At 42.0% G+C, this 13265-nt stretch overlaps 1 protein-coding gene across 1 annotated transcript in view; it reads right to left on the bottom strand.

Annotated features, from left to right (window-relative positions):
- Window positions 1-1926: 1926 nt before the first annotated feature.
- Window positions 1927-13265, bottom strand: part of LOC115136107 (guanine nucleotide-binding protein G(s) subunit alpha-like) — a 37521-nt gene continuing 26182 nt past the window's right edge. Inside the window, exons 6-11 of the mRNA XM_065026813.1 lie at window positions 7511-7639; window positions 7320-7378; window positions 7045-7165; window positions 6603-6733; window positions 6239-6306; window positions 1927-6117 (exon numbers count right to left, since the gene is read on the bottom strand). Coding sequence (XP_064882885.1) covers window positions 5971-6117; window positions 6239-6306; window positions 6603-6733; window positions 7045-7165; window positions 7320-7378; window positions 7511-7639 — 655 coding nt within the window. The 3' untranslated portion in view covers window positions 1927-5970. The remainder of the gene's footprint in view (window positions 6118-6238; window positions 6307-6602; window positions 6734-7044; window positions 7166-7319; window positions 7379-7510; window positions 7640-13265) is intronic.

Raw genomic sequence — 13265 nt, forward strand, 5'->3', positions numbered from 1 at the left:
CTGCAGTGAGTTAGGCTAGGAAAACAGAGGAGACATCAAGGTAAACATACTAAATGAACGTAATAGCTGAAACCTGGTTTCCCACCACTGTCACAGTGCCACTATTTGAAAAGGGCAAGGCTATGCCTCAAGAGTGGGGTTTGGTGTACTCTCATGTCCAAATCTGGCAAAAGTTGACAAATAAATACATAAATACTGCTATGCGCTAGTAACAGACAGAGCCATGACCGAGTATAGTCATATGGCTGAAGGTGTCCCGGCCGTTGGGGTACTGTAACTTTCCTTAATACAGAGAGGGTCCTCGTGGTTGTGATCTGGTAGTAGGGCAAGGCTGCGGCCATAAAGGAGGCTCAGTTTGAAGATTGTGGAGATGACGGAAAATAGCAGCTTACAAAAAGAAATGGGACTGAGCCTCTGCACAAAATCTTTTTCTTCATTGTTTTAAGCAAAGAGTTTGGTTTATGTAGAAACAAGCAATGTTTTGCATTTGGATATTTGCCTCTCCATTAAAAAAAAGAAGAGTTAAAGCTTTAAAAAATAAATAAAAAGATTCCCCCTCTGACAATGTAGGCTGATGTCGGTGACGAAAAGCAAAGACAGCCTGGGGAGAGCTCACAACGGAGATACTATAGACAACATATACACGGAGTATACAAAACATTAGGAACACCTGCTCTTTCCATGACAGACTGACCAGTTGAATCCAGGTGAAAGCTTATGATCCTTTATTGATGTGACTTGTTAAATCCACATCAATCATTGTAGATGAAGGGGAGGAGACAGGTGAAAGAGAGATTTTTAAGAACTGCAATGCCGCTGGGTTTTTCACACTCAACAGTTTCCCCATGTGTATAACCATGGGCCACCACCCAAAGGACTTCCAACCAATTTGACACAACTGTGGGAAGCATTGGAGTCAACATGGGCCAGCATCCCTGTGGAATGCCTTCGACACCGTGTATAGTTTATGCCCCTACAAATTGAGGTTGTTTTGAATGTTTGAATGTGTTCTTAATGTTTTGTACACTCAGTGTACATAAAATATACAATCTGAAATATATTTTATATATATTAAATTGTGGTAGAGTTCAATATTTTACAACATTACGGTGGCATGTCTGCTTATTGTTCTTCTTTAAATCCTATTTTATATAAACCAGAGGAAAGTAAAGAAAAACAAATTAATAAACGAACAAACAAATGTGGGAAAATGGAAACTAAGCAACAGACGGCAGCCTCGTCCCCCGACCCCACCCCTACCCAGGGTGCACCATCACAGGGGGCGGCTGAGGCCTGCCTAGCTGTACAGCGCAGTGAAACATACCTTACATCTTAGCTAATTTTACACGTAGTCGTGATCAAGGCACAGGGATCTTCTACAAGTTATTTCTTTTCAATAAAGTTGTACAAAATAATACATTTTTCAGTCTGTACACGAATAATAGTCCAGCAGTAAAATAAAGACAGACATACTGAAAGCTCGGAGGCTGGGAGAGAGGAGAGGTGGCGGGGGAAAAGACAGGGATGTGAAGGCGTACAGTAAGTGATGAGGGCCGGACTCTGTGTGTGTCATGTCTATCTTTTGCTTCCTCGACTTTTTCTTTTTGTTTTTTCTTTGCTGTTATTTTATCCTTATTAAATAAAACCGCTCCTATAATCCCCACATGTTGAAAATAGTTCATGTTCAAGGTGCTGGACTTGGGTAGCAGCAGGAAGGTAGGGAGAAGGGAAGGGGTGATTTGGGAGGTAGGAAACAGGAGAATCAGGGTTAAATGGTGCACAAAGGCAGATCGCACACATAGTGTACACCAACACACAATATGGGGGACCAATGAACTTAAAAGTTGACTTGTGTTTTTACAGGAATATATATATACACATATATATATATACACACACACACATATGTATGTGTATATGTATACATATGTGTGTGTGTGTACATACATACATGTGTGTATGTATACATATATGTATACTTATACACACACACATATATATATATATATACACAGTGGGGCAAAAAAGTATTTACTCAGCCACCAATTGTGCAAGTTCTCCCACTTAAAAAGATGAGAGGCCTGAAATTTTCATCATAGGTACACTTCAACTATGACAGACAAAATGAGAAAAAAAATCCAGAAAATCACATTGTAGGATTTTGAATGAATTTATTTGCAAATTATGGTGGAAAATAAGTATTTGGTCACCTACAAACAAGCAAGATTTCTGGCTCTCACAGACCTGTAACTTCTTCTTTAAGAGGCCCCTCTGTCCTCCACTCGTTACCTGTATTAATGGCACCTGTTTGAACTTGTTATGAGTATAAAATACACCTGTCCACAACCTCAAACAGTCACACTCCAAACTCCACTATGGCCAAGACCAAAGAGCTGTCAAAGGACACCAGAAACAAAATTGTAGACCTGCACCAGGCTGGGAAGACTGAATCTGCAATAGGTAAGCAGCTTGGTTTGAAGAAATCAACTGTGGGAGCAATTATTAGGAAATGGAAGACATACAAGACCACTGATAATCTCCCTCGATCTGGGGCTCCACGCAAGATCTCACCCCGTGGGGTCAAAATGATGACAAGAACAGTGAGCAAAAATCCCAGAACCACACGGGGGGACCTAGTGAATGACCTGCAGAAAGCTGGGACCAAAGTAACAAAGCCTACCATCAGTAACACACTATACCGCCAGGGACTAAAATCCTGCAGTGCCAGACGTGTCCCCCTGCTTAAGCCAGTACATATCCAGGCCCGTCTGAAGTTTGCTAGAGAGCATTTGGATGATCCAGAAGAAGATTGGGAGAATGTCATATGGTCAGATGAAACCAAAATATAACTTTTTGGTAAAAACTCCACTCATCGTGTTTGGAGGACAAAGAATGCTGAGTTGCATCCAAAGAACACCATACCTACTGTGAAGCATGGGGGTGGAAACATCATGCTTTGGGGCTGTTTTTCTGCAAAGGGACCAGGACGACTGATCCGTGTAAAGGAAAGAATGAATGGGGCCATGTATCGTGAGATTTTGAGTGAAAACCTCCTTCCATCAGCAAGGGCATTGAAGATGAAACGTGGCTGGGTCTTTCAGCATGACAATGATCCCAAACACACCACCCGGGCAACGAAGGAGTGGCTTCGTAAGAAGCATTTCAAGGTCCTGGAGTGGCCTAGCCAGTCTCCAGATCTCAACCCCATAGAAAATCTTTGGAGGGAGTTAAAAGTCCGTGTTGCCCAGCAACAGCCCCAAAACATCACTGCTCTAGAGGAGATCTGCATGGAGGAATGGGCCAAAATACCAGCAACAGTGTGTGAAAACCTTGTGAAGACTTACAGAAAACGTTTGACCTCTGCCATTGCCAACAAAGGGTATATAACAAAGTATTGAGATAAACTTTTGATATTGACCAAATACTTATTTTCCACCATAATTTGCAAATAAATTCATTAAAAATCCTACAATATGATTTTCTGGAATTTTTTTTCTCATTTTGTCTGTCATAGTTGAAGTGTACCTATGATGAAAATTACAGGCCTCTCTCATCTTTTTAAGTGGGAGAACTTGCACAATTGGTGGCTGACTAAATACTTTTTTGCCCCACTGTGTGTGTGTGTATATATATATATATATATATATATATACACATACATATATATATATACACATACATACATACACAGTACCAGTCAAAAGTTTGGACACAACTACTCATTCAAGGTTTTTGCTTTATTTTTACTATTTGCACTATAGAATCATGTAGCAACCAAAAAACTGTTAATCAAATCAAAATATTTTATATATGAGATTCTTCAAAGTAGCCACCCTTTGCGTTGATGACAGCTTTGCACACTTTTGGCATTCTCTCAACCAGCTTCATGAGGTAGTCACCTGGAAAGCATTTCAATTAACAGGTGTGTCATGTTAAAAGTTAATTTGTGGAATTTCCTTCCTTCCTAATGCGTTTGAGCCAATCAGTTGTGTTGTAACAAGGTCGGGGAGGTATACAGAATATAGCCATGTTTGGTAAAATACCAAGTCCATATAATGGCAAGAACAGCTCAAATAAGCGAAGATAAATGACAGTCCATCATTTCTTTAAGAGATGATTATCAGTCAATACAGAACATTTCAAGAACTTTGAAAGTTTCTTCAAGTGCAGTCGCAAAACCATCAAGCTCTATGATGAAACTGGCTCTCATGAGGACCGCCACAGGAAAGGAAACCCCAGAGTTACCTCTGCTGCAGAGGATAAGTTAATTTGATTTAACTGCACCTCAGATTGCAGCCCAAATAAATGCTTCAGAGAGTTCAAGTAGACACATCACAACATTAACTGTTCTGAGGAGCCTGTGTGAATCAGGCGTTCATAGTGGAATTGCTGCAAAGAAACCACTACTAAAGGACACCAATAAGAAGAGACTTGCTTGGGCTAAGAAACATGAGCAATGGACATTAGACCAGTGGAAATCTGTCCTTTGGTCTGATGAGTCCAAATGAGAGATTTTTGGTTCCAAACATTGCATCTTTGTGAGACACAGAATAGGTGAATGGACGATCTCTGCATGTGTGGTTCCCACCGTGAAGCATGGAGGAGGTGTGATGGTGCTTTGCTGGTGACACTGATTTATTTAGAATACAAGGCACACTTAACCAGCATGGCTACCACAGCATTCTGCAGCGATACGCCATCCCATCTGGTTTGCGCTTAGTGGAACTATCATTTGTTTTTCAACAGGACAATGACCCAAAAACGCATCTTCAGACGGTGTATGGGCTATTTGACCAAGAAGGAGAGTGATGGAGTGCTGCATCAGATGACCTGGCCTCCACAGTCACCTGACCTCAACCCAATTGAGATGGTTTGAGATGAGTTGGACCGCAGAGTGAAGGAAAAGAAGCCAACAAGTGCTCAGCATATGTGAGAACTCCTTCAAGACTGTTGGAAAAGCATTCCAGGTGAAGCTGGTTGAGAGAATGCTAAGAGTGTGCAAAGCTGTCATCAAGGCAAAGGGTGGCTACTTCGAAGAATCTCAAATATAAAATATATTTAGATTTGTTGAACACTTTTTTTTGGTTACTACATGATTCCAGATGTGTTATTTCATAGTTTTGATGTCTTCACTATTATTCTACCCTTAAACCCTTGAATGAGCACGTGTGTCCAAATGTTTGACTTGTACACACATATACATATATATATATACATATATATAGAAATATCTAGCTATATATATATAGAAATATCAATCTATATATATATATATATATATTTTAGCTTGGATTTTTTTGCACTGCATCAAGTTCACTGTTTGCATGAATTAATGCATTGTATGTTTTTGCCTTTGCTCCTCATTGATACCAGAAGTAAAAGTCACGTGACAGTCTTGTGTCCAAGTCACACTCATGCATCCATCCATCCCCAGGCAGAGTATGCTCACAACCCGCCTCTTCATTCGTTACTTTCCTCCATCCTTTCAATTTGTCCATAGTTTCCTTCCCAGGGTCCTGCTTCGGCACGTATGCATATACTGGATCTCTCGAGAACTGTGACGTCGCCAGAGTAACTCAGGCACGGCACTTTAGCTTTTCAAGGCTGAAAACAGTGGGATAAGGTGAAAGCGTGTGTCTGTGTGTGTTCTTGTCTCAGTGTGTGCCGGGGATGTGAGTGTGAGCGCACGTGGTGTGTATGTTTGAGAGAGATCGAGAACGGGCCACGGATTGCAGTCCTGAGCACAGGTTCAAAGTGCAGTGAAGAGTTCCGCAGTTCTGGCTTGTTACTGGTATGGCACTGTGTTTAGGAGTCTGTTGTCACTTTCTTTATATGAAACACAGTGTCCCAAGGAGAAGGTGTTTGTTTGTCAGGATGGAAGGAGAGGGTTGGTTGAGTGACGAGGGGACTAACTGGACAAGGATAGGCAGAACACCGGCAGTACACCGGGAGTCTCTCCTCCCACTCCCATCACAAGAGCTCGTATTGTCGTAAGTGCATCCTCTGAATGATGTCTCGGCAGTCGTTGAAGACGCGCCGGATGTTTTCAGTGTCCACTGCGCAGGTGAAATGGGGATAACAATAGTGCCTTCCGTCTCCACTGGCTGTGCTGATCCTCTGAAAAGGCCACAAAGAAGAGAAGGGATTCATAACCACATAGGGCTGTGTGCATATTGGTACACACAGTCTCAGACAAAAAAGGTCAACAAAAAGGTGAATGGACATTAAAGGCATGTACCAGAAACTCATCACGTATGAAGTACTTTGCCCTTGTGACACGAGGATCCTCCCCTGGCTCTGGTGTTGCTGGTTGAGAAGGACAAATAGACCAAATCATTGATATAATCGTCATGTCTGATCACTGTATACTAGACATTTTCATTTCGATCAGTAACATAATCCATGCCAACAAGATTCATTCTTCACCAGAGAAGTGTTGTGCCCATCACGCCGCAAAAAAGTTCCAAAGGGTTCCAAGCAATATTATTACAATTGTTACGTTTACAGACTAACAAAAAAAAATAAAAAAATAAACTTGATCTCGACAGCCTTGAATAGTTCCAGTAGAGAGTTGATCAAGAACATTACTGTATTTGCCTTACCATCATCTGGCGTAGTGTAGCGTGCAAACTCTGGGAAATACTCTTCAATTTTAGATTTCCCTGCCAACACCTTCTCTGCTAGCAGGTCCTGTTTGTTCAGGAAGAGGATGACAGAAATGGTCCGTAGCCACCTGAGGAGAGAAACAACAACAAAGTGAGTTCAGGTCGACGTATTCAAGTCAATGACTCATCCATTTACACAAGCCCACCATGGTTCTACAAATCATAGACCTAGGCCAGAAATGACATTTAATTGTAGCGCATTGCATGTTAGATGAGCACAAAAGGGGAGGGGGAAAAAAGTATATATCGGCAACTGCTGTGACTGGGATTAACACAACGATACAGTATGTCAAGAGCAGGAATGGGTTTGTGACGGGGAAGAGAGGGGGAGAGGCCTAAAAGGGGGAGAGGCCTGAAAGGGGGAGAGAGCCTGTCTTGCCTGTTGTTCCAGATGTTCTTGAAGAGGTTGAGGGCCTCCTGCAATCGGTTGGTCTGATTGTCTTCCCGGATCACCATGTTGTAGCTGCTGCTGGCCACCACGAATATAATGGCCGTCACATCTGGAGGGACAGACAAGGAGAGAGAATCACCACTGGGTTAGACATGATACAGGAGATGTTCATGGATGTGAAGGTGGCTGCAACCCCATGCCATTTGCTACACACTTATTGGTGGGAAGAAATACAACAGTATTGGGTAGTACGGAGGCCTTACCATTAAAACACTGAATCCACTTTCGGCGTTCGTCCCTCTGACCTCCAACATCAAACATACTGGGAGAGGAGAAAATACAGAGTTACTTACTGCCCGATAGATCAACTGATAACAAGTAACACACAGGGATCAACAGTTTACTGACGTTAATCTTGCATTTCAAATAAAAATGGCCGACACATCAAACTCACTGAAAATTGACTTTGTCCACTTGGAATCTTGTCTCGAAGATCCCTGAAGTCAGTACTCTGCATCTCAACAAGTCCTGATCAGTGGGAGTGTAGTCACTCTGCTTCACAATTTCAATCTTGTCTAAAAAGCTGTAAAAGGTGGAAGCAGAATAGATTACACACTTGACAGCTAAGGACAGAATATATATAATGTGCAGAAAAATGAGCAGAAACGACTAATTTGCACGACATAACAATATAGCTCTTTCCTGAGCTACAGATGACCAAACTCCACACAGTACCCCAAATGACCAAGCATAAAAAATGGTCAAACCAGAACTGTTGTATAATACAAAAACGCGTGTTATGGCTGTATTTGAGACATTACATTCCTGTTATCTGTCTGTGAACTCAGGGCTGAGTTCAGCCAGCTGCAGGGGAGACATGGAGGGGCAACAACAACCACACAATGTTTCACCATACATTTTTTTCTTTCCACCTTTATTGAACCAGGTCGGCCAGTTGAGAACAAGTTCTCATTTACAACTGCGACCTGGCCAAGATTTTTTTTAAAGCAGTGCAACAAAAACAACAACAACAGAGTTGCACGTGGGATAAACAAACATACAGTCAATAACACAATAGAAAAATCTATGTACAGTGTGTGCAAACGTAGAAGAGTAAGGAGTTAAGGCAATAAAAAGGCCTGTCAAACTGACCAGACCATACACATTCTCAAGATGACATTGGTGGGCATTCCACCTCTGGTAAATTCCATACCAGACAGACTAAGACTAGGTGAGGGAGGTCACAGTCCCCAACCAGTAAAGCAAAAAGATGGAGAACACTTCCACAAATGACCAGCAGAGGGAGTGTCAATTTTTCCTCCACATCAAGATCACAGAGGCTTGCAGTGTGAGTCACCAGCCGTTTGCTCTGTCAGACACTGTAGTCAATGGAGCTGCTGTAGTAGTAATAGTGAGGGGGAGGGGAAGAATTCAAATGTTAGATGCACACAGTTCAACCATGAAACATGTTTATGCTGAATTTAGAGAGCTAATGGTCTATAGACGACTGACTGATGTGACTTGTCGTCAGCCAGCAAAGGCCAATCGGATCCCACCCCTCCATCCTAAGAGGAAGAGGCCCTCCCTTTTTTCTACATGTGGACCCTTGGTGTGGACTGTCGTCATTGGTCCAGTCAATTGGGCAGAGGGTCTTGCTAGAATGGTGTGACAAGCCTAACCTCACACCATGGACATATGCTATACATCAGAGCGGCCTTGTGTGTTGTATCGTCCCAATCAAACGCAATGAATGTTGTGTGAAATAAATGGAAAACAGCTCATTTCCACAGTGAAGTGCAGTGATTCAGGGCATTATTGAAGATCTCCAGGGAGACTTGCTTTTTGGAATAGGGAGGCCTGGTAACCCGCCTCACGTCCAGTACCCCACCATGGAGAATCAGTGTTCTGCCTGCCTGCCTCTCAGGCCAGAGGTACGTAAACCCCCCCCCCCCCTCCCCCTGAGATATCCAGGAATGTGACACACTAGGGTGAAATATGACAAGAGGGTTGCAGGTCACACACAGAGAGAGAGAGAGGAAGGAGGAGGTTGTGCAGACAGACAGACAGACAGACAGACAGACAGACAGACAGACAGGCACACACACACACACGCTCACACAGACACACACATCCCCACACGCATGCAGAACCAGCAAGCTACCACCTCCCTCTTGGGACTGAGTGGTGAGGCTGGTCTCATACCACAACTGCTCTGATGTGTCCACAGATCCAGTCCAAATACACATCTCAATTATAGAATTTCTCCGTATTAATAGAGCTAGTCCAATAATAACCCTCCCCAGTAGTCAGACTGAATAATAGCATTGCCCCAGTAACAGTTCAGCCCACACTGCTACATGTAGATACACTAACCTGGTGTAGTTATATTGGTGGCAGACGGACGTTTGTCTTGAATATTATTTGTATATTTTCTATAACTAGTTTGGTGATCTCAAAAGTATTTCAAATATATCGTCTTTATACAGTGCATTCGGAAAGTATTCAGACCCCTCAACTTTTTCCACAGTTTGTTAGGTTACAGCCTTATTCTAAAAATGATGAAATAGTTATTTTTTTACTCAATCAAGCTACACACAACACCCCATAATGAGAAAGCAAACTCAACAATTTTTCCCAAATGTATTTAAAAAAAACTTATATCACATCTACATAAGTATTTGGACCATTTTCTCAGTACTTTGTTGAAGCACTTTTGGCAGCGATTACAGCATTGCGTCTTCTTGGGTATGACGCTACAAGCTTGGCACACCTGCATTTGGGGAGTTTCTCCTATGCTTCTCTGCAGATCATCTCAAGCTCTGTCAGCTTGGATGGGGAACATCCCTGCACAGCTATTCTCAGGTCTCTCCAGAGATGTTCGATCGGGTTCAAGTCCGGGCTCTGGCTGGGCCACTCAAGAACATTCAGAGACTTATCCCAAAGCCACTCCTGCATTACCTTGGCTGTGTGCTTTGTTGTCCTGTTGGAAGGTGAACCTTTGCCCGAGTCTGAGGTCCTGAGTGCTCTGCAGCAGGTTTTCATCAAGGATCTCTCTGTACTTTGCTCCGTTCATCTTTGTCGTCTCGATCCTGACTAGTCTCCCAGTCCCTGCCGCTGAAAAACATCCCCACAGCATGATGCTGCCACCACCATGCTTCACCGTAAAGATGGTGCCAGTTTTCCTCCAGACGTGACGCTTGGCATTCAGGACAAAGATTTCAATCACCAGACCAGAGAATCTTGTTTCTCATGATCTGAGAGTCTTTAGGTGCCTTTTGGCAAATTCCAAGTGGGCTGTCATGTACATTTTACTGAGGAGTGGCTGCCTCCTGGCCACTCTACAATAACAGGCCTGATTGGTAGAGTACTGCAGAGATGGTTGCCCTTCTGGAAGGCTCTCCCATCTCCACAGAGGAAGTCTGGAGCTCTGTCAGAGTGACCATCGGGTTCTTGGTCACCTCCCTGACCAAGGCCCTTCTCCCCCCGATTGCTCAGTTCCGGCTGGGCGGCCAGCTCTAGGAAGTCTTGGTGGTTCCAAACTTCTTCCATTTAAGAATGATGTAGGCCACTGTGTTCTTGGGGACCTTCAAATCTGCAGACATTTTTTGGTACCATCCCCAGATTTGTGCCTTTGACACAATCCTGTCTCGGAGCTCTACGGGCAATTCCTTCGACATCATGGCTTGGTTTTTGCTCTGACATGCACTGTCAACTGTGGGACCTTTATATAGACAAGTGTGTGCCTTTCCAAATCATGTTCAATCAATTGAATTTACCCCAGGTGGACTCCAATCAAGTTGAAGAAACATCAAGGATGATCAATGGAAACAGGATGCACCGTAGTTCAATTTTGAATCTCATAGCAAATTTTTTAAAACTTATGTCAACCTCTTTTTTCACTTTGTCATTATGGGGTATTTATTGTGTGTATATTGCAATGAAAAAATGTATATTTAATCAATTTTAGAATAAGGCTGTAACCTAAGAACATTTGGGAATAGTCAATGGGTCTGAAGGCACGATAGATAGATAGATAGATAGATAGATAGATAGATAGATAGATAGATAGATAGATAGATAGATAGATAGATAGATAGATAGATAGATAGATAGATAGATAGATAGATCCAAACACAAAAGTATTCAAACGTAAAAGTGTATTATTATTATTATTAATATGAATTTGGTATCCTACTTATAGGGCTAGTGGTAACTACTTCTAAACTTCAAAAGATCCAATCAACCATGGACGAATGATGGTATACCTAGCTTCACATTGAAATGACGGTGTCCTTTCGGGCAAATCAGATGTCAATGTTATTTAGGTAGTCTACATAAATGAGTACGGAAGCTGATCAATGTCTAAATGTATTGACATGATAGCTCAGCTGAATCGAACGCAGCTTGTTTCCAAAGCTAAGCAGGGTACATTAGCAACAGTCACAGAAATTGTTAAAATCTTTTAAAAACAATTCTTATAAATGCAACAGTTGGTCAATGGATGAAGATTCTCCAAACTTTTAGAATTGTTATAATACAACAGATGTTGACTCAATTATAGCCCATAAAACAGTATACTGGCACAGACAAAACATTTGGGGGATTTTGGTGGGAATTCAGGTATTCAATTTATTGTAAAATGTCACTTTTTTCTTTCTTAGATTGCACTCAAATATATATATTTTCTTACTATATCAGGTATTCACTTTAATAATTTGCATAAATACAATGGGTGTATTTGCATATGAATAGATTAACATAAAGGGGAGGACCAGAGCTGCAGCCACCAAACACCTGCTCTGTCTATCCTACCAGCACTCACGTGCTCTGTCTACCCTACCAGCACTCACCTGCTCTGTCTACCCTACCAGCACTCACCTGTTCTGTCTACCCTACCAGCACTCACCTACTCTGTCTACCCTACCAGCACTCACCTGCTCTGTCTACCCTACCAGCACTCACCTGCTCTGTCTACCCTACCAGCACTCACCTGCTCTGTCTACCCTACCAGCACTCACCTGCTCTGTCTACCCTACCAGCACTCACCTGCGCTGTCTAGACTGTCTCATTAATCACAGTTTTTGTCATGTTCTCTTGCATAAGTGTGTCAATAGCAGGATACAAAATTCAACACACTTGGCTCTAAATTACACCCATCTAAACATACTGTACATTGTTTGCGAGATCAGACATAATACCACTATAATTCAAGTGTTCATTTTCGTAAGTTGCTTTCATTTCAATGCATCTCATTTGTAAACATTTAAACTGTATTAAATTATTACTTTTTCAATTCACCCCCCAAAAACAAAACATCAAAATAAAGTTATTTTTCTTCTCTTTTTTGTGAAGCAAGTGTCAAGACGGTGTGTTAAAACCCAGACTAAGCTTTAGCGTTCTTATAGATTCAACAGAAATCCAATGTCTCCCATTGAGCCCATTTCAGCCATTACCGGGGTGTGTTTGACAGGTCATTACAAACATGTTTGCAGTCTTAACGCTAATGGGAAAAAACAACAGGCACAAGCAAGAGTATGAAAGAGTCGCAGGAGTAAAAAGAAAGCAATCAATCCAGCGATATTGAAGTGACAGGTGGATTTTGCACGACTCAAACGCAAGAAATAGATGGATGGAAAAGACAGATCCTCAGGTGGGCGGGGCATGCGTGTTGCTAGGGTACATAGAGGTAGGCATCTAGATGGTAGACTTGTTCTCACTGAAGTACATACCCCTCATTAACCAGTAGGAGTCACTGTTCAGGCAGGAATTGTTGGACTGCAGCTTCACATTATATTTCAACGTACCTCTCAAGATGGCATGACGTTGAAACAAAGACGTGGATTCAAAACAACCATTTTACGATCAACACTGAAACAGTGTCAAATCAAATATGAAATTCTACTGAACTTCAACCTCCCAATAGATGAATATAGGATGAAAACTATTTGCTAGGTTTCTACGTGGAATTTCATGTTGAAATTATATTGGATGTAACAACCTATTAGTCAGGTTAAGTTGAGGTTTATCCCTACAGATGTTAGATATTAACTACACCTAAACTGTAGCCTATCAAAACTAATTGCACATAATAGGCCTATAATATCAGATGTCAAAACAAGACGAAATTGAGAGTAGTGAGGTTGCTTACGGAATGGAACGCAATGGCATGTGAAAGCCCATGATTTTTAGATCTACAGTATATATTATCA

The sequence above is a fragment of the Oncorhynchus nerka genome, linkage group LG2, assembly GCF_034236695.1.
Source record: "Oncorhynchus nerka isolate Pitt River linkage group LG2, Oner_Uvic_2.0, whole genome shotgun sequence".
NCBI lineage: Eukaryota > Metazoa > Chordata > Actinopteri > Salmoniformes > Salmonidae > Oncorhynchus > Oncorhynchus nerka.